The 23607-nt window shown below is 48.1% G+C and overlaps 1 protein-coding gene across 3 annotated transcripts; it reads left to right on the top strand.

The window, feature by feature from the left end:
• Window positions 1-1966: 1966 nt before the first annotated feature.
• On the top strand, window positions 1967-22355 carry IKZF4 (IKAROS family zinc finger 4). Of its 3 annotated transcripts, XM_045829929.1 has the most exons (10): window positions 1967-2029; window positions 5859-5906; window positions 9259-9411; window positions 11163-11256; window positions 12621-12725; window positions 13671-13931; window positions 14601-14768; window positions 17272-17421; window positions 17885-18016; window positions 18631-22355. In XM_045829929.1, the coding sequence occupies exons 3-10, from the start codon at window positions 9322-9324 to the stop codon at window positions 19389-19391; spliced, it is 1761 nt and encodes a 586-aa protein (XP_045685885.1). In that variant the 5' UTR covers window positions 1967-2029; window positions 5859-5906; window positions 9259-9321; the 3' UTR covers window positions 19392-22355. The 3 variants fall into 3 exon arrangements, with proteins under 3 accessions (XP_045685885.1, XP_045685886.1, XP_045685887.1); XM_045829930.1 differs by lacking the exons at window positions 1967-2029; window positions 9259-9411; window positions 11163-11256 and adding an exon at window positions 2249-2277 and having other exon boundaries at window positions 5856-5906; XM_045829931.1 differs by lacking the exons at window positions 1967-2029; window positions 5859-5906; window positions 11163-11256 and having other exon boundaries at window positions 9309-9411.
• Window positions 22356-23607: the final 1252 nt, after the last annotated feature.

Raw genomic sequence — 23607 nt, 5'->3', positions numbered from 1 at the left:
AGTTTCTCCTTTATTTCCTCTTAGTTCAAATCTGCAGCCCGCACTTCCCAGCATGGGAGGAACATGCCACTTTTTACTGGCCCCCCAACATCCACAAAGGAATTATTTTCTCTCAAACTGGCCATCTCTGTTCCTTGAGCACACGCACAAAATAGCCAAGGAAAAATAAAGATAAAGTATTTATTGGGCAGCTCTTTGTAGCCTCATTTTACTTGGTGGGAACAAATTAGAAGTGGGACCCTGTAAAAATACCAATACAGAAGGACTCCTTTTCTTTGTTGGTCTCTTGACCCTGCTGGAGAAGGCTCTGAATTCAAGCTGTTTGATATGCATCCTCTTCTTAGAAGAGTTGTGGACTCTATTTGAAACAGAGACACAAGTTCAAGGTTTACTAGACGAAAGGACCTGAGAAAGAATAGTGCTGATATGAATAACCTGGCTCCCTCATCCCCCGGGATAGTATCAACCTTGTAAACTCTGCTACAATACATATGATCCCATAATCCTTGAGCCGAGAAGCCCTGTTTCTTTCTTAAACATATTTAGTGAGTGTCTAAATTGGCTTTTTCCTCAGGCATATAATCTCTGAAAAAGAAACATGGGAAGGAGATCATTATTCTTTGTCTGATCCATATGTTTCTAGTTCAAGGATTTCATTCACTAAGATGTAGACCCCAAAACTATTCATTGTCTCACCCAAGAAACTGAGCAAGCAGGGTGGCCCCAAACCCTCCAGCTGTGGCAAAATTTAACTTTGTGCCATAGTGGGAAGACCCCCAGACTAGTAACCTGGGTTCTATTTGTCCTATTTCTATCACTAACCATTCTGGGCTTAGTTTCTTCTTCAGTTAAAAAACAAAGTGGGCTCTGGCTGGCATAGCTCAGTGGATTGAGCGTGGGCTGCGAACCAGGCATCGCAGGTTCGATTCCCAGTCAGGGCACATGCCTAGGTTGCAGGCCATGGCCCCAGCAACCACACATTGATGTTTCTCTCTCTCTCTCTCTCTCTCTCTCTCTCTCTCTCTCTCTCTCTCTCTCTCTCTCTCTCCGTTCCCTCTCTAAAAATAAAATAAGTACAATCTTAAAAAAAAAAAGTGGAGCCCTGGCTGGTTTGGTTCAGTGGATTGAACACCTGGCGTGCTGACCAAAACGTTGCTAGTTCCATTCCCGGTCAGGGCACGTGCCTGGGCTGCTGGCCAGGTCCCCAGATGGGGGCAGGCAAGAGGCAACTGATGTTTTCTCTCACACATTGATGTTTTTCTCCCTCCCTTCCTTTCCATCTCTCTAAAATAAATAAATAAAATATTTTTTTAAATGGGAGATATCTCTCAGTTCTATTCTAGGTCCAAGATTCCCCAGGTCCTAAAGTATCTCTATTTCAAGTCCCTCTACTTGAAGAGAGCTTACTGAATGGACTGTCAGAGCAAGGTTCTTTGTTAGCAGAGGAGCCTGAAAACATCTTTCTGACCCAAACAACAGTGAGCTCTTTTGATCAGCATGCATTAGGGACTTCTGTCCAGGGCTGCCACCAAAGACAATTGTTCCTATCTCATCCACCTTTTTGCCACCCTACCCCAGTCAGAATAGTTAATTGGGACTTCTGTATATCTTCAAACTTCACTTGATAGAGCTAACCCTGTTCGGGACATCTTAGGCTTCAAAACTGATAATTATAAAACTCAAATTGAATTCCCCTGCTCTACTTGCCCCAACCCCGCACATAAGACTGAACAGCAGTGACTGTGTGGGGTCTTTCTATAAATACAGGGATTGTATATGCAAGGGTACACCCCAAGCCCAGAGAGCATCATCTCATGTGCATCATACCTAGTGATTTAAACTGTTTCATTTGGCTCTTTTCTTAGTTCCTTAAGTTCTGAAATGAGACATGGGAGGGGTAGGATTGTTTCTCCTCCCACCCATAAACCTTAGCTTTCTCTCTCTTCCACAGTCTACATGAGGAGGACAGGGAAGCACAAAGAACAAGAGAAAAGATGCATTCATCTGAGATCTAAAAGGAGACAATGAGGTGATATTTTCCCCACTGCCCAGGTGTCGTGTTTCCAGCTCTTACCCCTTCTTATTTGAGAGCCTGGCCATTGCTAGGATGACCTGGGAACTCATCCTCTCTGCACTGCTCCCCAAGCACTTGGATAATGAAACTGAGCTGTCATCATCTGTGTTGTATGTATGTAGACAGAAGCTCACATCTACAGCCTGGTGAAAAATGGGCAGATATCTTCCTGCTGTAAAGACAGACACATAAGCTGAGATAAGGTTGGTGGGTTTCTTTCAGAGGGCACTAAGTTGTCCCTAAAGATCCTTTCAGCACTGCAAAGTGCTTAATGTCCAGGTCTGTTTCCTGGGGAGTGTGAAGGTTATGGGCAGTGCTTACTTCCACCTCTCCCCTCCCCAGTTATGCAAAGCCCTGGTAGATAGCAGAACCGGTGATGTGACTCCAACATGTTTTTGCTCAGTTTATTCAGTTCAGGAAGGCATGGGCAGGGGAGGGTAATGTCGTAGGTTCAGTGTACTTGTAGTACCTGAACTATGCACTCCCGGGCAGGTGGGAAGTTCTGTCTTGTTAGTAATTGTTGGACTCCACCTCAGATCCCAGGTCCTCAGGAAGACCAGAGAAATGATTTCTGCTTCCCCCTGCTGTAGTTCAGGAATAATCATAAAAGATGGCATGGATTCTTGATACTCTCCACCTCCACCCTTGTTCCCACCAATATTCCCCTCACTACCTTTCTACCCACTAGGCTGCACGGAATATGTTTTAAATTTCAATTTTGGAGTTTCACTGGATCAAACACGGTTCCTCGGAGTATTTGAAGAGCTTTAATTGCTTGTGATGTCCATCTTATTTCAGTCTTTCAGAGCCACTTTCTGACGTTTTTGTCACCAACAGAGCTGTGACAATGTTTTTGTGGAAATGGGGAGGTGGGGATGGTAGCTGATGCCTGACCTGACCATGGAAGCTAGACTGTGGATTGGTCCTCACCTGCTGCTTGTCAGGAAGTGTGATGGGGAATCTGGCTGGAAGGGATGCCCCTTCCTGTTCATATGTGACATTGTGTTAATGGAAGAAAGCCAAGGTCATGGAGGACTCTTGTTATGGTGCCAAGAGGATCCAAAGAACAGGGAGGAAAATCTTTGTCTCCAGAGATTACAGTGACCAACCAGCCTTTTCTCTCTCCTCACAGATACTTACTTTTGAATCGGGAGACTAGCTGTTCTAGTTGTTTTGTGTTCACCTTGCTGAACTGAATTTACAGTGCGTAGTGTGCTTACCTCTATCACTGAATAATGTCTATGTTGTTACAAAGCAAGTTTCCTTCCAGGACCTTTCAGCCAAACCTGTCTTGTGCAAATAACTTCTCTCCTTATACCTCCTCCCCCTGTGGTATGTCTCCAATTGGCATTGCCTAGTTTGACCCAGTTTCTCTAAGTAGACACTAAGATTTGCCTGCCTGGCCAGATGCTTTGGCGAGGGGAGGAGGTGCTTTGAGGGACAGGGAATGGGAAGGTGGGGAGGGATGTGACACCTGGGGATTGAGCAGATGGTGATGTTCAACTACTGATTTGCTGCTGGATCTCAAAATATCATGACTGAGAATGGCAGAATTTCAATCCCCTCTGATTTCCAGGGTTACCAACTTGGCATTTAGACCAGTTGGAGGCAACTAAAGACTTATTTTGTCCAAGATGTATCATGGGGCACCTGTTAAGAGCGATTAAGAAGCAAAAGAGCTCAGTTTACTAATAGGAACAAAGTCCAACTTGGAAAACAACTCTTTCAGACCCTTCTGGAAATTGTTTAGGGGCCGTTCTGGCATGTGTCCGAGAATGAGATACACTTCCTGAGCCAGTGCTGACTGAATGCTGTGCTTCAACTACTCTGCCCACCCAGTTCTTGTCTAGCTTCTAGCTCTCTCGCGCTCTCACTCTTTCTCATACACACACACACACACACACACACACACACACACAATTACATTAGCGTATTTCTCTTGGTAGAGTCTGTTCAACTTGTTCTTCCTTTTTAGGTAACAGACCCCACCCACTCCCACTCGGATCACACGAAAGGAAAGGATGCCTTAATTTGATGTTAGGGAAAAGCAAGAGATCATGAAGGCCTTGAATACCCTGGCTTTTGAAAGGAAGCAAAACTATTTAATGAAAAAAGCACATCTTGGAAAGGCAGGAGCCTGGTGTTCTTTTTCTTGTTACAGTCTCACCATGAGCCCTGAGACAAATCATTTAACTGCAGTTTCTCCAAGCCTCAGTTTCTCCAAGCAGAAAATTGGGAAAATCCTGCTCATTCTTGCTCTTCCTGCATGTGGAGGATGAGGGTGGAAGGTGGTGATATGGGGAAAGTCATCTTGAGCTTTGCAGTAGTTTTGAACAATCCCAAAGGGCAGCTATGGAGATTTGGAAATGAAAGGGGCCCCAGGGGTGCTAGGCTGCCCTCACTCATCTTTGGATGTCTAACCACTTCGAGTTCTCTGGCTAATTCCAGAGGATATGAGTTCACTAACCCCTGTGGATTTGGGCTCTTTTAATCTTTGACCCTAAGGGAACTTTCAAGGAACCACTTATTGCGGCTTGCTTTAGCAGTGCAGTCCCAAAGCTCAGTCCATTCCAGGGTGGGTGTCAAAAAAAAGAGGTGCTGGAAATACACTTAGGGAAATTTATTGTCCAAACCCAGTCTTTCTGGATGAGACTAGTAGTCTCTCTGGGGTAATCTAAGGGATTTGCTTTGTGAATGTTTCAGGCTCTTTTCATGAGACTTTTTAGAGAAGTATGATGTCTCACAACTAGACAAGAATGACCCAGGTGGGGAAAGAGACAGAGCAATAGATTTTACCCCTGTGTGCCTTCCTGACCCACCCTCCCACCCCCGGCTCTATCAATATAATATAACAAGTAAACCAAATTTTCATCCATCTGCCCTAGTGAGATCCGTCAGAGACCAGGAATCCTGGTGGCAGCTCAGGCTATCCCTGTGCCCCACTCTTGCTCCCCAAAATCTGCCCCTGGAGTATTTATTTTTCATTAGATGAACAGTGAAAGCAATTTTGGATATATGTATGTTTCCACCAAATAGATTTTTTCCTCCTCCCACAGGCTCCTAAGGAGATAATTCATTGCAACAAATTATCGCTTTTAATTGTTCTCAGTTCTCCATTGTTTAATACTCTGCTACCAATTACTGCTTGCCTTGCATCAAATAGACTAACCTGTATTTTAAGTTCAGATTCCCCCCACCTTTACAAACAATAAACATAGCAAAGTAATTGACATGAAGGTGGGGAACACCATTTAAAGGTTTAATTTGACTCTCCTCACTGAACCTGAGGTAGGCTGCTCTCCTCCATCTACTTTCCTGTCCCCTTCCCTCCTGTCACACACAAAAAACAGAGTCCCTTGAATGACTGAATCCTGCTCTTCCTCTTATTACTACCCCATCCTTATGGTATAGAGCCTCTACAGGACTTTTTTTTCCTTCCCAAGGACTGAGCTAAGCTGTAACCTGCCTCCTTTCCCACAGTATCAGCTCCACCTACAGGGGAAGGGTCTCCTCTCAGAACATAATCAGGACCCCTCTGGAGTAAGACAATGTTGCTACTGCGGAGCCTGGGGAAATAAGCTGTGGGTCGGAGGAGACCTCAGGGTTTATAAGTCAGGGTACGATGTCTTCCTCACCAGGACAACGTATGAGGTTTTTTCTTCTTTAGGATAGAGTCAGAGCACACTTAAGTGATCCTTCAATTTTATTGCTAACTCCAGGATGTTAGAAGGCTCCTCCCTTCCCAGATCTGGCTTCTAATAGCAGCTATTTTCTCTTTCAGCAGAATCTAAGATGGACATAGAAGACTGCAATGGCCGCTCCTATATGTCTGGTATGCCCTCTTGTGCATTCTCTTTGTAAGGGGCTGGGAGCAGGCACTCTCCTGTGGAGCAGAGCCATCAGCCCAGCACAGGACCTCTGAGTGTCCTAGTCACAGAGCTGACACCCATGCTTGGTAGTGTTTGATCACGTTCATTTATTTTGGTCATTTTATGTTCCCTAATGATTCTCTTCCCAGACTTCTTGGGTGATAGGAGAAGGAAATAGGAGAGGAATATGAGCAGAGACTATTAGAGAGGAATGATTTGAAGCTAAGAGATCAAAGATATAGTTCCTTCTGTTCTCTGAAGTCACCAGCCAAACATGATATTCTGTCCTGCCCAGAGAGAGAGTGGAACAGGATTTCAAACCTCAAAGGCCTGTGGGGGCCAGGTGGGTATGTAAATGAGTGACCTGGGTTAGGATAATGAGCAGAAGAGAATGGTGGGACTGTTATGAAATGGAAAACACATGTCCTACCTCAAGGAGCAGCAGCTCTTTAGTGTCCATGTGGAAATGTGTATCCAATGTGACCAAAACTTCCAATTTTTTAAGAGAAATCAGAAATCCAAATTTTATATGAAATGCCTCTATTCAAAACTAATGACTCAGTGTTATCAATATTATTTTTAAATATTCCATGGGGTGAGCCAAACTTATCTATGGGCTGAATTCAGCCAGTGGGCCAACAACCTACAGCCTCTGAAGTGGAGATAGAGAGCCCAATTCCCATTTCCCACAATCCTTTCCATGATTGTAACATAAAGCTTTTCATGCCTGCCAAGTACTCTTACTGAGGCAGAAGAGATCACTGCTTAAGTGACTGGTTTTAGAGACGTGAAAATAATTAGGATCCTCCCAGAGTTTACCAAGGTAAAAAGAAACGAGGAACTTTATCTGGCCCCTCTCTGAGGGTGCAGGAAAGGGCCTGAGACAGAGTGTGTCTAAGATGGAGGGAATCATTTTTTGGACCATTAGAGTGCCAGGGCAAGAAATGATTATAAGAGGTAAGGAAAGGCAAGACCTGGGTTTGGCATGATGAGTATCCCCGCCAGAAATCCAAGCACCATTTAGAAATGACTTATAGCTTCTTTTCCCCTAAAGTGAGACCAATGGAGGAATTGTGGGCATGCACTAAGAGAGATAGCAGGTTGGATCAGGCACACACTTAAGAGTCATTGACAGCCCCTGGGTAGTGTAAAGAAAGATGACTCTGACCCCTTTTTCGTTTAAGGAGGGAAGGCATTGGAATCGGTAACGGCATTCAATACCTGCCACGGGCTGGGCAGAGTGACAGGGATCAAGTGGACTTACTTGACTGAAAGATACTTTATTGATATGAAATTCATAGCCCTTCTGAGGAACTAGCCAACCCTCCTACCCCCTGCTCAGTTAAGCCTATTCTGAAAACCACTATAGAGCAACAGCCATTCGCAGGGCCTTGCTTTATTACTGGGGACTGCTCAGTAATTCGTACTGCTCAGACGAATGAACACCAGTCCCTGCTCCATGGTCAGCAAATGAGAAACCAGGAAGGCGGCTGAAGAAATAGCCCGCAGAACCGTCTTCTGTCCTATCTCTAGAGAATATTGGATATTAGAGGAAACTTTCTGAGGGCATTTGCTAGGCTACGAAAACCAAACTTTCCCTGCTTTTAGGAGGTTGGCATTTCCTGTATAAGAAGAGCCTTCTGCACAGGACAGCTTTTGAATGAAAGTAGAGGCCAGAAACCCCTCATCTGTGTTTTGAGAATTCCAAATGTCAGCAGCTGCCTTAGAGAGGGAGAATGAAAATCAGGATAGGGCCAACATTAGCCCTGGCAAGTAGCCCCTGCAGGACTGAGCGCGGCTGAGACAGTCCACCTGAGGGCCATCTGAGGGCCCTCCTCCACTGACCCGTCCCTCCTGAACTGACATGGGAGCAGTGGGGAAGGCCGCATGCAGTGCACAATTGGGCCTCTTCCTTCAAGGTCATCACAGCTCTTCTGCCTCCACACCAGGTGGCCTTTCCTCACCTAGCCACTGGATGGAGAGGGTGTCTCTCCTGTTCCTCAGAGAGATTTTCCTACCTCACAGAACCTGATTCAGGAAGTCCGTCTGTTCTAAAGGTGCAGATCATTCCCCCCTGGGAGAGACAGGGGAGAAGGGAAGAATCCATTAATTCACCATACAAATTCTCGTCTTCCCCCACTCTGTACCTTTCTGGGGGAACTGAGTTGTTCCAGCTGGCTCATACAATTATTTGACTGAGCAGTGCTCGTCCCAAGTTTTCTGAGACTGTGAAATGTTGAAGGGAACCTTGGTAGAAAGAGATCCAGGGGTAGGCAGCCCAAAGTTTCACAGCCCCTCCCACCCCCAAATTCTTGGAATCAGAATATCTAGTCTCCAAAGTAGGTCAGCACGGCAGTAAGCAGCTCCTCTGGAAGGGAAGGGAGCAGAAGCCTTGTCTTGATAGAGGGCGGATTCATCCACGGCTGTCGGCTGCCTGCCCGCCCCAGGGGCGCAGGAGGAGAGGGGAGGGCAAGACTGACTACCAGTATTTTGCCTGGAATCTGAAAGGACTCAAGGCCGCAGAGCCACCCCAGCCTGAGACCAGAGTGGGCCGAGCCCTCTCACGGCTAACTGGGAGGGGGCGGTCAGTCCAGCAGATCTACACTGCGACCTCCCTCCAGGAGGAGGAGGGAAAGGAGGGAATATGAGTGCCTGAGTTTGTTGGGGGAGGGGCTTTCTGCTGATCTGAGAGCCTTGAAGCTGCCCTGTGTCCTGGGCCCCATGACCTCTGGGGCCTTGGCTTCCCCAACTGGCAGAGCATTGGGCCTTCCCTGGGGGCCCCCTTTCTCCCTCCCACCCCAAGAGCCCATCCATCTCTCTCTCTGTCTCTCTCTCCCTCTCTCTCTCTGTGACACTCGGGCGCGCGCGCGCGCGCGCGCGCACACACACACACACACACTTGCTTCTCTCAGGCATTTGTTGTGCAGTTCCTCTTTGTCTGCTGGGCACGAGGGCAACAGCTTCTGCCTCCCCCTCTCTGTGCACAGCCCCCCACCCCGCCCCTTCGCTGGCTTGGAAAAGAGATGCTGTAGCGTAGCATTCCCCCCTACCAGACACACATATACATTCTACATTCCCTGTAGCCCCCTCCTCAAGCACATCCAAGCGTGCACTCGCTTGCTCTCTCGCGCGCTCGCGCTCGCTCTCTCTCTCTCTCTCTCTCTCTCTCACACACACACACACACACACACACACACACACACTCGCATACATACACCCAGGGCTGAGCTCTTCTTGCTGGCTGCAGCCGTGGGCCCCTGCTCACCGTGCCGCTGCCGCTGCCTGCGAAATGACGGCGGTTCCCCTCACTTCCAGGAATCCACGCTTCCTGGAAGGTGAGTGGCTGGGCTCACCCCTGCCTGCCACCCAGACGCAGACATGCACACACCACCCGCACTCCCTCGCCGTTTCCAAGGCGGTGGCCGCGGCGTTCGCACCCCAGGGTCTCACCGGCAAGGGAAGGATAATGTAAGTTCAGGCAGAAGGTGGTTAGGGTGGGGGGGGGGAGGTGCTGGGGCTAGGGGAGCCAATTCCCTAACAACTCCTGAGACTGAGAAGAGGGAGAGGATGGGGGCTGTGTGTGTGTGTGTGTGTGTGTGTGTGTGTGTGTGTGTGGCGGGGGAGGGGGCGTTCCTCCTCACACTTGCGGAGGATGGGAAAGGGTGTTTGGTGTTGCTAAGCAAAGACTGCGACTTGGACAGTGGGAGCTTGTGGTGACATCTTGATTAGGCCTTGGGGACAGATGTAGAACTGCCTGGGTGAAATGCCAAGACAGGCCAGGGTGGGAATGGGTAGTAGAGAGAAGCCAGGTAAAGAGGAGCCTTGGCAGCAGATGCCTCAGCCTGTCACAGAGATCTGAGGGGCCTCAGCCTCCTCCCCACAATAGAGCTGGGGATGGGCGCCTTTCTTTGCTCCCGAACCCACTATTCCCCGCTATCAGACTAGCATCCTGGCACCCTGGAGCTCCTGGTCAGGAAAGGGAAAGCAGTTAGGATGAGATCCCTACGGAGAAGTGCAGAGGTTCTCCAGCCTCATGGCTATTCCCTAGAGGCAACCACTCTTTGAGGGATCCTGGAAGGGCAGCAGGAGCAGGTGGGCTAGTTTCTTTCTGCATGTGAAACATTTAGCTTCAGGGATGTTGCCCTGGTTCCCGTCTCTCCCTCCTGCTTTTCTGCCCCATACTCACCTCCTAGTTCTGATGTTAACCTCATGGTTTGGCTTTGCCTTCTAGGGGTTCAAGCAGTTTTTTGACTCTGACCAAGAAAATTTCTCAGACCTGAGAGCAGCCTCAGTTCTTGGCTTTGACAGTCTGGGATTTCTTGGGAGTCCCAGGCATTTAAAATTCCCTCACTGGGGTTTCTGAGGCTAAGAGAGGAACTGCCAGACTTCCTAAATCTGACTCTAGTCCCCTTCTCCCTCTAGCTGGAAATCACAATCCCTGGGGCCTCACAAAGATTTTCCAACCCCTGAAAAGATTCTTTTTTATACATTAGCCCATAAAAGTAGACTGGAGCCTGTCCTCCCTCTTACCTTTATCCTAGGGAGGGCTGTAGCACTAAAGAGCCTCTTGAACTACTGGTGTGACTCTGGAGGCACCTGGTCTTCCTCCTGTTTCCAGGCCTTAATAGAGAAAGTCACAAAGGATGTTTTCCCCTTACTGTCTCTAAGTATCCCTTTAAGAATATCTTCCCCCATATATCAAGCCCCTGACCCCAAGAGGCAGCCTCAGCCTACTAGGCTGGGACCAACGATGGACTTCCAGCAAGCTCCTCATCCTTTTAGGGTCAATGACTTGGTGCCATGGCCCAAAGCCCTGTTCTTCTCCCACTACTAACATCGAGTGATTTAGGGCAAGTCAGCACTAATGATTGAAAAGGATCGAGAAGATACCCTCTTGGCCCTTCTAACCTTAGTAAACCCCACACGTAGTTGAAAGGACATTTTAAAACTGGATCTGGGTCTACAAGTCTCAGCTCACAACTCTGAGATGCTCACTGCATGATAGGTGTGGTTCTGATTTGGGGCAACTTCTGTGATAACCATGGCTCATCTAAAGAGCCCCAGCTCAGGGTTAAGCCATAAGGATGTTCTGTAGATAGTAAACAAACTTTCTCAGACTTTAACGGGATAGAGTGCGGGAAGTGGGACTTTTAGGAGAGGATATGAATGGGAACTGGTCCCACAGTCCTGAGTGGTTGTTTTCTTCCCACTGACCAAAGCTGGAGAGGGATCCCTCAGGAGGGTGTGTTCCGGATTTCTTGCCTCAGGCCCAAGACTCCAACCATTTTATAATGGAATCTTTATTTTGTGAAAGTAAGTATGTACATAGCTGGGAAATTGGGTAAAGTACTAATAGGTGGACTTCAGGGATGAATTTTAGGGTTTGTCTCCCTCTCTCTCTCTCTGTCTCTCTGTCTCTCTCTTTCTCTCTCTCTCTCTTCCATATTTAGGCCTGTCTGCACACATCCATGCATGTCCATGTTAGCAGACAATGTAGAGGCTATGGGTATGTTTATCCTAATAGGCATGTTCTCTTTATGTGTATCTACATATGTGCTCTGTGTCTGTGTGCGTTTGTCTACATGTGTTTGATTTCACCTATGTATTTGTGTAGAAGATTGTGGGGAGGAGGGGTTTTTTTTAAAGACATGATTTATATTTCAGGTGTGTCATCTGATTTTTAAAACCACGTACAAAATTCTCAAAAAGCATTTTGTCAATACGTTAAAATGAATACATTGAAAATAAACTGATTATTTAACTGTCAAGGGAACACCAAGTAGTAAATATCTGATTGGAATCATATCAGATAAGATGATTTTTTGGCATAGTCATATTTTGACTATAGTCAAAATATAGTCAAGACCAGTGCTCTAGCAAGCCCCTGAGCTGTGAAGCCCTCACCTCATTTTGGCTAATTTTAGAAAGTCTAATGGGCCCGACTGTCTCTTCCTGAAACAGTGAGGCCCAGTTGGCCGCGTAGCTGGTGGTTAAGGACTTGGGCACTCACTTTTGTGATCAGATCCCAGTTCCACCACTAAGGGCCATGTGACCTTGGACAAATAGCATAGCCTTTTTTGTGCCTCAGTTTCCTCTTCTGCAAAATTAAGATAATATTGGCAACTACTTCATAGGGTTGTTGTGAAGATTAAATGACGTAATTCATTTACGGTGCATTGAACAATGCATGGCACACAGTAAGCCCTCAATTTATATTAGCTGCCACCATTATGATTGCTGTTATTGTCATTAGATTCAGGGACAATTCCAGCTGCCCTATCTGCAGGTCCCATACCTGGTGCCAGGGGCTCCTCCAGAGAGGAACAACAGGGAAGAATGGCTGTCCTGAACCACCTCCCTGCTGAGGCCCCCATTTTCCTCTCCACCCTGGCCCGCCCAGCCCCAGCCCCAGCCCCAGCCCTGCTTCCTGTGGACGTCAGGCAGTGATGCTCTTCCCCTCAGGCCCAGATAAAGGTAGGGTGGGCAGGCCTAGTCACTGAGCTCACAGAAGTCAGCACCAGGCACCCAGGCTGGCAAGGGCACGAGGTGTGGTGCCCAGAATACAATACTGCCTTGGACCTGGCTACAGGATAAATGTAACTGAATTTTAAAAGATTAGGCAGTTCACTAATGGTTACAGCTATAGCTTCACCTGCCCTCTTGTTCTCTCCTCCAAGGTAGCGGGGACTCATCTCTGGAGAAGGAGTTCCTTGGGGCCCCAGTGGGGCCCTCGGTGAGCACCCCCAACAGCCAGCACTCTTCTCCCAGCCGCTCACTCAGTGGTAAGTGTACCCTCCTTCCGTCACCTGGCACTAGGCACCCCTGTTTGTGTTTGGCCCTTGATTCTTCTTCCATTGGCAGCCATTTCCCCATTGCTGCCTCCCTCTGGTTTCCTGTTCAGAGTCTCTAAAAGCACTAAGGAGCTCAGTGTCTAGGGTTTTCCTGACTTCTGAAAGGAGAATGAACAGTCACTGCCATACTAGGTTGAAATTAAAAGCGGCATGGGTGGGATTAAGGTAAAGGCCCCAAAGACACAGTCTGGAGTTAGAGGAGTAGGCAGATAGAAATGGTCACGAGCTGGAGTTAGACAGGAAATGGGGATGAGAAGGATCTCCTCATCACCCCACCAGTTCTCCTACCCAGACAAGGTCCCCATGACTGCCTCTCCTCAGCTGGCCCTAGATCTGTGACATTCTCTACATGGTTGGAATAGCCAGGAATGTAGGTCAGAGCGAGAGCCAAAGCTTTCTCCTCGATGGCTCCTCCCTCCTCCATGCCCCTCTCCAGATTTTCATGGAGGGGAGTAGAGGGGCTCAGTGTAATGCGGTGGGAGGGTAATGTAAGCAATGTCTGTCTTCCAGGATCGCTCTCTTTAGCCTGTCTCTTCGGTCTTCCCAGGACTGTTTTCCTGCCACTGCTACTTGCTGGCTTTCTGCCCAGGGCCAAGTCAGACATCTTTCTTAATGACAAGAGAGTGGAGAAATAGGCTCCCTTAGCTTCTTCTTCTCCCCAGTGACAGAAGACATCCTGTGTACCCCAACTTTTTTCTCTTGAAGCTTCTTTGCCTGATTGATGGGGTAGGAGGAAAAGGTTGCTTCAGGTCCCAGCAGGACCCTGAATGTCTCAGAGCTTGGAGACTCCTTTCGGGCTTCGGGAGTGCCATTCTGGCCTGAGGGCAGGCTCTCCCCTTTGCCTGTCTCTATCCTAAACACCATCCCACCCTCCAGCCAACTCCATCAAGGTGGAGATGTACAGCGATGAGGAGTCGAGCAGACTGCTGGGGCCAGATGAGCGGCTCCTGGAAAAGGATGATAGTGTGATCGTGGAAGACTCACTGTCCGAGCCCCTGGGCTACTGTGATGGAAGTGGGCCAGAGCCCCACTCCCCTGGTGGCATCCGGCTACCCAACGGCAAGCTCAAATGTGATGTCTGTGGCATGGTCTGCATTGGGCCCAATGTGCTCATGGTGCACAAGCGCAGTCACACAGGTGAGTGAGCCAGGGGGCCAGCAGGGCCCTCCCGGCCAGGCTGGTGAGGCGGAGGCAGTGCCAGGAGGCTGTGCCTGGAGTGGGGTAGCTTCGGAAAGGGAGGGTCTCCCCTGGCACATTTTCTAGCAGAGAAAAAAAAAGGAGGGGTTGGAATTTAGACTCCCTGAATACCTGTACTTCCCTGGCACTTTCCTCAGCTGTCATTATAAAGAAAAACGGATATTTTTCTTGGGAAGTAAGGGAGGGGAAGGTATTGTAGTCTCAAGAAAGATGCTATACCTAACCAGGTTAGGACTCACGGGTATTATTTGGGCCCTCCCATCTCATGAATAAAAAAAGAAGAAGAAATATGGAATACAGAAGCCTCTTCTCAGCATCCTTGGGCTTTGGGCTCCTGGGGCACAGAGAGCCCTGTGGGGCATCGTTTTTGAATCCAGTCTTGGCACAGTGTTCCAGGCCTAGTGCCCTTCTCTCCACCACACACCCCTAATCCACACCTTCCCAGGGGATCTGGATTAAACAGGATTTGTTTGAGTGGCATAGCCCTGCCTCTCAGAAATGTGTTCTGAGCGCGTTCCTGCAGGCAGTGTGGGGCAGAGGGCGGGAGACTAGGTTCAGCCCTCAGAGTGCCTCACACCCAGTCCTCTGAATCTGTTTTTTCGCTTACAGGAGAAAGGCCCTTCCACTGCAACCAGTGCGGTGCCTCCTTCACTCAGAAGGGGAACCTGCTGCGCCACATCAAGCTGCACTCTGGAGAGAAACCCTTCAAATGTCCCTTCTGCAACTATGCCTGCCGCCGGCGTGATGCACTCACCGGCCACCTCCGAACACACTCGGGTCAGTGACCTTTCTGGTGGGAGAGGAGGAAGTGGGACCCCAGTACACTCAATAAATAGAGCCCAGCAACTTCTCTTGTGTTGGGGGGGTGGGGGGTGGTGTTACAGTGTCCTCACTGAGGGGGGCAGAGCACTCCCAGAGCAGATAGGGTTCTGCCTCTCTAACCCTTTCTCTGGGCAGCAGGCCCCATAGAAAATTTGAGGAACTCCTTAATGAAGTATTTTACATCTGCCACACTCTGTAACATGGAGCAAAAGGAGCACAGACAATGTTTTGGCTCTTAACAGTCACCCTACACTCCCTGCGCCGCATAACCCCTCACTTCCTTCCACCCATACCTGCCCCAGGCCCCACACTTGTCACCATCTTCGCATCGCCCCCAACATCAGAGGTCTCTCCTCTCCTTTACTTACTGCTGGTTCCTGAAAATGTCCAAGGGCCTCCCAAACCGGAAGAAAGGAAGCCTAGGAAAGGATTATCCCATTTCTCTTCCTCATTCCAAGAGGTTGTCACCTTACCAGGAGCAAGAACAAGTGTCTGGAGCTCAGTGTTTGCAGCAATGCCAGGGAACTGGACTAACTCGATTTTCTAGCCCACCCAAGACTGAGTCAACATCTGCCTCAATCAGCTGGTCAGATAGCAGTTTTGAAGCATTTTACTAAGTTTTAAGCTTTTGGCTTGGACTTGGGGAAAGGCCAGGAGTTGAGCTGGCAGGAAGGAGGGAGCTCAAGATTAGCAAAAAGGGAAAGGAGGGCAGAGGAGAAAGAATTAGTAGGGTCTGTCCTTAGAAACTGTCCTTGCTATTTTTCTCTTTTCCTAAAATCTCATGGGCCAGGATTTGAAGGGACAGAGCAATCACCTCACCACCCTCTATGTTTTTCAGCCACCTACCTTGCTCTAGGTTCTCCCGCCTTGGAGCTGGGACTTCTTTATCTTTATGTATGTGGAGAAACAACAGGGAGAAAGATCATTGTTGATTCATGCTTTATAATCTGCAAAGCTTTTCACTTGTGTCTCCTTATGTGATCCTCATAACAGTTCCAAGGTAGATGTTATTATCCTCAACTTGCTGACAAGAAACCGAAGCTCTGGAAAAAGAAAAAAAGATTTGCCGGTCAAGATTTGCTATTCTTTCTGTAGCCTTACCGAAACCCCATCAAGGGCCCGAGCCAGATATTCATGTTCCTTTGCCCAAGAAAAGGGGCTGCTTCCCCTGCCGGTTTGGAATAAGGATGGCTCAGCCCCTAGAATTCTTACCAACAACAGCTAGGCGGGGGTGGGGGGGGTGGATTTTGGAGGTCCTGTAGGAGATCATTAGAGCCAGAAGAAGACAGAGATATTGTTGGGTCCTGTTCTTTGTGAAATGCTTTCTATTGCAACCTACATTATAAGAAAAAAGGGTTCCTCTTAGATGTTAAACCATTTCCCCAAGAATCTTGGGTACAGGGGGACCGTGGCTTTAATCTCATCCCTCCGATACTAAGCAACAGCAAGATGGCAGCAGACTGATTGGATCAAGGTCCAGTTCAGGCAGAAGATGGGAGGGGGCTTCCTGGCAACACCTCCTGTCTTCCTGCTCAGGAGCAAGATCCATAAATTAAAATATACAATACCTTGATTCTTTCACTTTTCTCTCTCCTCACAAATATCTCTCAAAAGTTGTCTTTAAAGGAAGTATCGATCTCAGTTTTCCCAACCTTTTTTCTTCATTAGAAACAAAATCTTTATAACCTGTTCTTAAAAAAAAGAAAAAAGAAAACCCCTCCAAAGTTGTTCTTTTCTTTTATGTTCTTCTCCATTGTTTTCCTTTCTGTTTGTGTATTCTTTTCCTCTTCTCAGAATTTTTCTGTCAGTTGATGGTTTTTCTGGGGTTCTCTTCGTATCTCAGTGCAGAAAGACAGAAAGAATAATAAGCAGTAAACCTGGGCTAGGAGTGGAGGTAAAAAAGTACAAGTAAAGGTCAGTGAAAACTGCCCCTCCCCACATCAGCAGATCTGAGGGCTCCCGTTTCTGTCACGCCAGCCCGCCAGTTTCCCCCCAACCGAAGCAGATAGTTCGTAAGCAAAAAATCCCCTTGTCTGATAAACAACAGTGGCACCGCCTGCCGCATGGAAAGGTTAAACCACAGTGTGGGCCTCAGACTCTGAGACCCTGGGGTGGGGCCAGCCTGCCTGCCTGCCAGGGATGATCCCCCACGAAGTCCCTGGGTCCTTCTGTCCTCTGAGCAGATTTTGGCCATTTTGCCAAATCTCACTAGCATCCAACTACATGCCCTCGGTTCCCTCCCTCCTCCCATGGCTGCTCAGTGTGCCTCTTTTCCAAGGTTTGGTCGTTCGTCCATGCTCGCAGCCGAAGTTGGGGAGGGGAAGACAAGTGGAAGAATTCAACTGAGCCACATCCCCTCCTCCTCAGGCCAGAGCACTTTTGCTCCTGGATGATTTTGGAGAGCCAGGGCACAGGGAGAGGTGACTTCAGTGCTGTTTCTTTCCTCTCTGCTCCACAGTCTCCTCTCCCACGGTGGGCAAGCCCTACAAGTGTAACTACTGCGGCCGCAGCTACAAACAGCAGAGCACCCTGGAGGAGCACAAGGAGCGGTGTCACAACTACCTGCAGAGTCTCAGCACTGAAGCCCAAGCTCTGGCTGGCCAAACAGGTGGGCCATAGACAGGACTTTGAGGGAGCTGAGGGCAGGGCCAGAGGGGACACAGGATAAGGGTGATTCCCTACACGAAGGGAGAGGTCCATGGAAAAGGGATAGTTACTTCAGTAAATCTGCTGAGCAACCCAGTTGGTGCAGAGCCCCCTGGCAGGCGCTGCAGGGAGACCCAGAGGTAGGGGAGGATTTGATCTATGTCCTTAGTCTAGTGCAGGCGAGAGAACACGAGAAGTGTAAAATTAAGGGTCAGATGTATATAAGTGTCCCCAAATGATGTGACATGTTGCTGGGATGAGCTCTAGATGGGGTGAAGTAAGCAGAACCTAATTTCCCAAGCATCAGCTGTGACTTCCCCTGGCTCTTGACCTCCAGAGCCAGGGGAGGTTTTCTCCAGGTGAAGGCTGCTGGGCCAGTGCTACCCCTGCTCAGCTGCTACTACCTATCCCCACCTCCCCACTAGGTGACGAGATACGTGACCTGGAGATGGTGCCAGACTCTATGCTGCACTCGTCCTCTGAGAGGCCAACTTTCATTGATCGTCTGGCCAACAGCCTCACCAAACGCAAGCGTTCCACCCCCCAGAAGTTTGTTGGTAAGAGTCCAGTCATAGAGGAGACATCAGCTTTAAGCCACAGCTCATTTATATCTGAGCTCCAGTAGCCATTAGACCAGTTGGGCCTAGAGGTCTAATCGAAGGAAAGAGAGAGGTCTGGTCCTCAGAATCTATCCCCAGAGCAGAGGCAGAGCGAAGAGGGAGAAAGTGCCTCGAGAGGGTGGAGAGGGGTCAGTACTGAGGGCTCACGTGGTGGTTCTAAGAAGAGGACATCAGGGGCTCTGGCTGTCCCAGTGTTGGAGAGTAGTAGGGACTTCGGTCTCTGGGGGTTGAGGTAAGGGCCCCTAGAGTCAGAAGGAGGAAGAGAGTGTGGGGATGCCACCTGGCCTTGATCACTAATTCTGGAAGGACCTGGAGCTTTATAGAGAATAATGAAAGAGCAGTGAAGACCAGTGACCTGGGATTGAGTTCTTCTCTGAGATTATAGTTTAGAGTCAGGAAGAGGTCCGCAAAGGGACCTAACTTTAAGGGAAATAAATGAAGAGTGGTAAATAATGTTACTGCCATCCTCAAGGGTAAGAAAACACAGAAATAATCCTGGGGAGCTTAGGCATTCTCCAGACCCAGGTCTGCTGAGAGCCTCTTCTCCACAGGCGAGAAGCAGATGCGCTTCAGCCTCTCAGACCTCCCCTATGATGTGAATTCCGGTGGCTATGAGAAGGATGTGGAGTTGGTGGCACACCATGGCCTGGAGCCTGGCTTTGGAGGTTCTCTGGCCTTTGTGGGGGCAGAGCATCTGCGTCCCCTCCGCCTTCCGCCTACCAATTGCATCTCAGAACTCACACCCGTCATCAGCTCTGTCTACACCCAGATGCAGCCCCTCCCTGGTCGACTGGAGCTTCCAGGATCCCGAGAAGCAGGTGAGGGACCCGAGGATCTGGCTGATGGAGGTCCCCTCCTCTACCGGGCCCGAGGCCCCCTTACTGACCCTGGGGCGTCCCCCAGCAATGGCTGCCAAGACTCCACAGATACAGAGAGCAACCACGAAGATCGGGTTGGGGGGGTGGTCTCCCTCCCTCAGGGTCCCCCACCCCAGCCACCTCCCACCATTGTGGTGGGCCGGCCCAGTCCCGCCTACGCCAAAGAGGACCCCAAGCCACAGGAGGGGTTACTGCGGGGCACTCCAGGCCCCTCCAAGGAAGTGCTTCGGGTGGTGGGTGAGAGCGGCGAGCCCGTGAAGGCCTTCAAGTGTGAGCACTGCAGGATCCTCTTCCTGGACCATGTCATGTTCACCATCCACATGGGCTGCCATGGCTTCAGAGACCCTTTTGAGTGCAACATCTGCGGCTACCACAGCCAAGACCGGTACGAATTCTCTTCCCACATTGTCCGGGGCGAGCACAAGGTGGGCTAGCCACCCACTGCCCTTGCCTCAGCCCACCCCTCCACAGCCCCACCCATAGGAGTCTAGCCCTGTCCCCACCACATCCCAAGGAGTTTTGCTGTGTAGCCCCCTCCACTGGCTACCTAACTTCACACTTGACCCTGAATCCTTCTCACCTATTCTCTTCTCCTAACCTGACTGATTTAAGCATTGTGGTTAAACAGGTCTTTTATTATGTTTCTCCTTTTTCTCTCAACCTGTTATCCCATCATACTCACTAAGTTATTAATATAATTAGTTGATTTTTTTAAAACTTGTATCAGTTACTTGCCACTCCCCCACCCTCCTGCCCACAGTCCCTTTCCACTTTAGGTGGGAAGCTCCTCTTAGTAATAAGAAATCTCGAGCTTCTTGCTTTAAGTCCTCATCTTTTGCATTATGTGATTCTTCAGTTTTGATGCTGATAGCTCTCTGGCCTGGTCCTACCTTAGCTCCGTGGCATTATATCTCCTCTCTGGGACCCTTCAACCTGGTACTCCATACCTCTTGTGCCCTCTCATATTAGGCAGCTTGCACTTTCCTTGAACAAATGAAGAATTCCCTCATTTGGAGGTAGGAGGGGCTGAAGAAATTGTCCCATCACCGTGGGACTAAGAGTCCTCTTGACATCCTCCTAGTAACGAGTTCCCCAAAGCCCACATTCAGGATCTCCTTCTAGGATGTGATAATACATCTCTTTCCACTTCTTGAACAACCCCCAACACTGCTCTACCCTCTTCAACCTGCCAGTCTACTCAGTGGTAGCTTTTCTCTCCTTGGAGTGCCCCAATTTTATATTCTCAGGGGCCAAGGCTAGGTCTGCAGTCCTCTGACACACTGGGAGCCACAGGTGCCTAATTGGGAACCAGGGCATGGGAAGAGGTGAGGCAAAATTCTTCTCATACTCTTCCACCTCTCAGACTTCTTCACTCTGGTGACCTTCCTAGGTGCTCAGGGACTCCGCAGTTCCCTTCCTAGGAGAAACTAGTGGGTTGCTGCCTGATGACAAGGGGGCATCTCCCCCTCAGTCATGCTGCCTTCTTCTCCCCCCTAAGCAGGATTCACCTTCTTAGGAAGAAAAGGGTGTCTCTTTTCTCTCTTCTAATTTTCAGTATAACCAAAAATTATCCCGGGATGAACAGGGGCATGCACCCCTCACCCCCTTCCACTCTTGTCCCAGCAAGAATGGGATGGGCACAACTGAAAAGGGGGGGTCATCCGTTACTGCCCCCTTCTACACTCAGCTCCCAGATGTAGAGCAGGAGGGGGCACTCTCCTCCTGGCTACTGCAGAGACCCCTGGCTCTTTGGGTAACCTAGTTAGTGAGAAGGGCGCAGGAGGAGATACAGCTCCACTGCAATGGAGGTCTCTTTCTACAAGAGTTCTCTGCCCAAGGCCACAGCCATCTCATTCTCTGCTTTCTTGAGATTCAAACCAAAGGCTGTTTTTTCTATATTTAAAGAAAAAAAAAGTAAAAACCAAACACAACACCTCACAAGTTGTAACACTTGGTCCTTCTCTCTCCTTTTCTCTTCCCATCTTTCTTTCCACATGTCCTTTCCTTATTGGCTCTTTTGCCTCCTACTTTTCTCACTCCCTATCAGGGATAATTTAAGGGGATGGTCAAGGGTTGGCTAAGGAACAGACCCTGGGATTGGAGCTTTTCAGGGCTCTAAGAAGAGTCTACCTTACTTTCTTATGGGAAGGGAGACCCTAAAAAAACTTCTCTTCTTCCTCCTTTTTCTCCCCCATTATGTGGTCTCCCTAAGAGAACCCAGTTGTCAGGGCAGGGCATTGTGGGTTGATTTTACTTCCTTGACAATGTAGCAATAAACAGATGCTGCCAAGGGCAGAGGATGGGGGAGTTAGCTGGGAGGAGAGTGGTCTCTGGAGAAGGGGAGAGTTTTCTCAACAGTAACCTGGGGAACTGGCTCCTTGTTTCAGAATGGCAGCAGAGCTGAGATTAATATCTGGGGTTCTCCTCAACTGTTCTGATTATTGAACCCCTTCCTGTTAGACCTACCCCCTACCATCTCTTCTGCGTCTGCTGTGTATTTGGTGACACCTCAAAAGGACTAGTCCCTTCTGAGGTATCAGAACCTTAGGGTGCCACCATCCTCTCCCCCAGTCAGCTTGGCACCTGTAACCTCCTAGAACATGAAGGACTATGCTCTGAGGCTGCACTCTGAGCCCATGAGAGCAGAGACTGGAAGGCAAGACCAGGTGCTAAGACGGGGAGAGAAGGGCACTCTGTCTCTCTCCAGACCATCGCTGCACTTTAACCAGGGTCTTAGGTACAAAATCCTACTTCTTAGAGCCTTTCAGCTCTGGAACCTCAAACACCCTCATGCGCTCTCTCCCAACTCCTTTTGCATAAAAAAAAAATAAATTAAAAAAAGAAAAAAATGCATTGAAACCCACATGGAGAAAAGAGGTGTTTTCCTTTTGTATTGATATTCAAAATCAACACCACACACAAAAAATTTCTAAGTAGACACTTTTCCAGACCTTTGTTTTTTCGTGTCTGTGTCCAAGCTGCAGGTGGGATTTTGTAATGCTTCTGGCAGCTTCTGTCCTTGTGTAAATAATATATATATATTATATATATTTTTAATCAGAAGTTATGAAGAACAAAAACAAAAAATAAAAAAAACACTGACGCAAGTGCAATACCACCTCTCTTCTCTTTCCCAGGGTTTCATTTGTAGCCTATGCTTGGTGTCTCCTTGGACTTTATCCCTTCACCTCCTCCTCTTCCTCTGATTCCCCTGCCCCCTTTTACTTTTAAAAGAGTTTTTCTCCTTTCTCAAGGGGAATTAAACTAGCTTTTGAGACTTATTGCAAAACATTTTGTACATGTAATATATTGTAAGTAAATATTTGTGTAATGGAGATATACTACTGTAAGTTTTGTACTGTACTGGCTGAAGGTCTGTTATAAATAAACATGAGTAATTTAACACCCCTGGTTGTTTTTGCAGATTTCCTTTGCCTTGCTTTTTACTGGGAGGAAGGGGGGCCTCCTTGCAGCGTGTTTTACTAACTACTAAACATTTTGAAGGTGAACAAGTCTAAGATTGAGAGGAAACCAAACAAGCATACTCAGATTGTTACTGTAGAAGAGCGGAAGAATTTTCAACCTAGAATGGGAAATGGAAGAGATTTTCCTTCCAGAAATGCCTGCAGGATAGGAGAGAAAGGCAACACACGTATCCATCTAAACAAAGTAGAAATTTATCAGACATTTCTTGTTGAGAACCTACGACATGTAAAACACATTATATATCCAGGGGACACAAGTACAATAACATGAATGATGATAACAGGCTCTACCTCTTTCTGAGCACTCATACATGCCATGCACTGTGACAAATGTTCACTTAATCATAGAAGCAACCTACAAAGAAATGATCATGATTACTAATGAAGAAATGAAAGTCCAAGACTTATCAGCCAATAAACAACAGAACCTGGATTTGAACCCAAAGATGTGCGACTCCAAAGTTTGTGCCCATACCTTTATGCCAGGGAATGTAGCTGGTGAAACCCCAGGCTCTAAAAATCCCAAGAAAAGCCAAGATAGGCACATGAATTCGGTTCTATCTTAAATATGTATTAAATATTTTCTGTCCTTTTCACTCAACCTTCTTCTGTTCCATCTACCTTGCTTGTCTTTCCACATGGTAATAATATCTGCCTGTTTCCATGAGACTATAGTCAAGTGAATATTAGAGACACTTCCATCTAGAGTCTCATTTTCCATTACCCATGTTTTTAAACTTTTTTATTGATTCATTTTAGAGAGAAACATCGATTTGTTGTTTCATTTATTTATGAATTCATTGTTTGATTCTTCTATGCACCCTGATCTGGGCTTGAACCCGCAACCTTGGTGTATGTGGACACCTAATGCTCTAATCAACTGAGGTAACTGGCCAGGGCCTTTTCATTCCACATTGAAACTATAAAATTCAAAATGTGAGTATAATCGTTTGAAGCCAAATCAAAAGTTAGAAAGTAAATTGTAACCCCAATAAAGTGGGTTAGAGGTTAGGAGAAACCATGGTGGGTTGTTGGAGGGAGAGCAAGTCTGGTGTATTCAGACTCCAGGATGATTTATGAATGAACAAACAGTTGGTCTTTACCTATATCATCTTGAGTCTGAATGCAGGGTGGTCCCCTTGACACCCTAGTTTCTTCAGTTTTA

The sequence above is a fragment of the Phyllostomus hastatus genome, unplaced genomic scaffold (genome assembly GCF_019186645.2).
Source record: "Phyllostomus hastatus isolate PE091 unplaced genomic scaffold, TTU_PhHast_1.1 phas_scaffold_93, whole genome shotgun sequence".
Taxonomy (NCBI): Eukaryota; Metazoa; Chordata; class Mammalia; order Chiroptera; family Phyllostomidae; genus Phyllostomus; species Phyllostomus hastatus.
The sequence above is the reverse complement of the archived record's forward strand: the minus strand, read 5'-3'. Positions and strand labels throughout refer to the sequence as shown.

Excerpts from the sequence above, each read along its gene's own strand:
- IKZF4 (XM_045829929.1), top strand. The coding sequence starts at position 9,322 with ATGCACACACCACCCGCACTCCCTCGCCGTTTCCAAGGCGGTGGCCGC. Across the intron at positions 11,257-12,620 it reads GGAATCTTTATTTTGTGAAA|GTAGCGGGGACTCATCTCTG; the intron begins GTAAGTATGTAC and ends CTCTCCTCCAAG. Across the intron at positions 14,769-17,271 it reads CCACCTCCGAACACACTCGG|TCTCCTCTCCCACGGTGGGC; the intron begins GTCAGTGACCTT and ends TCTGCTCCACAG.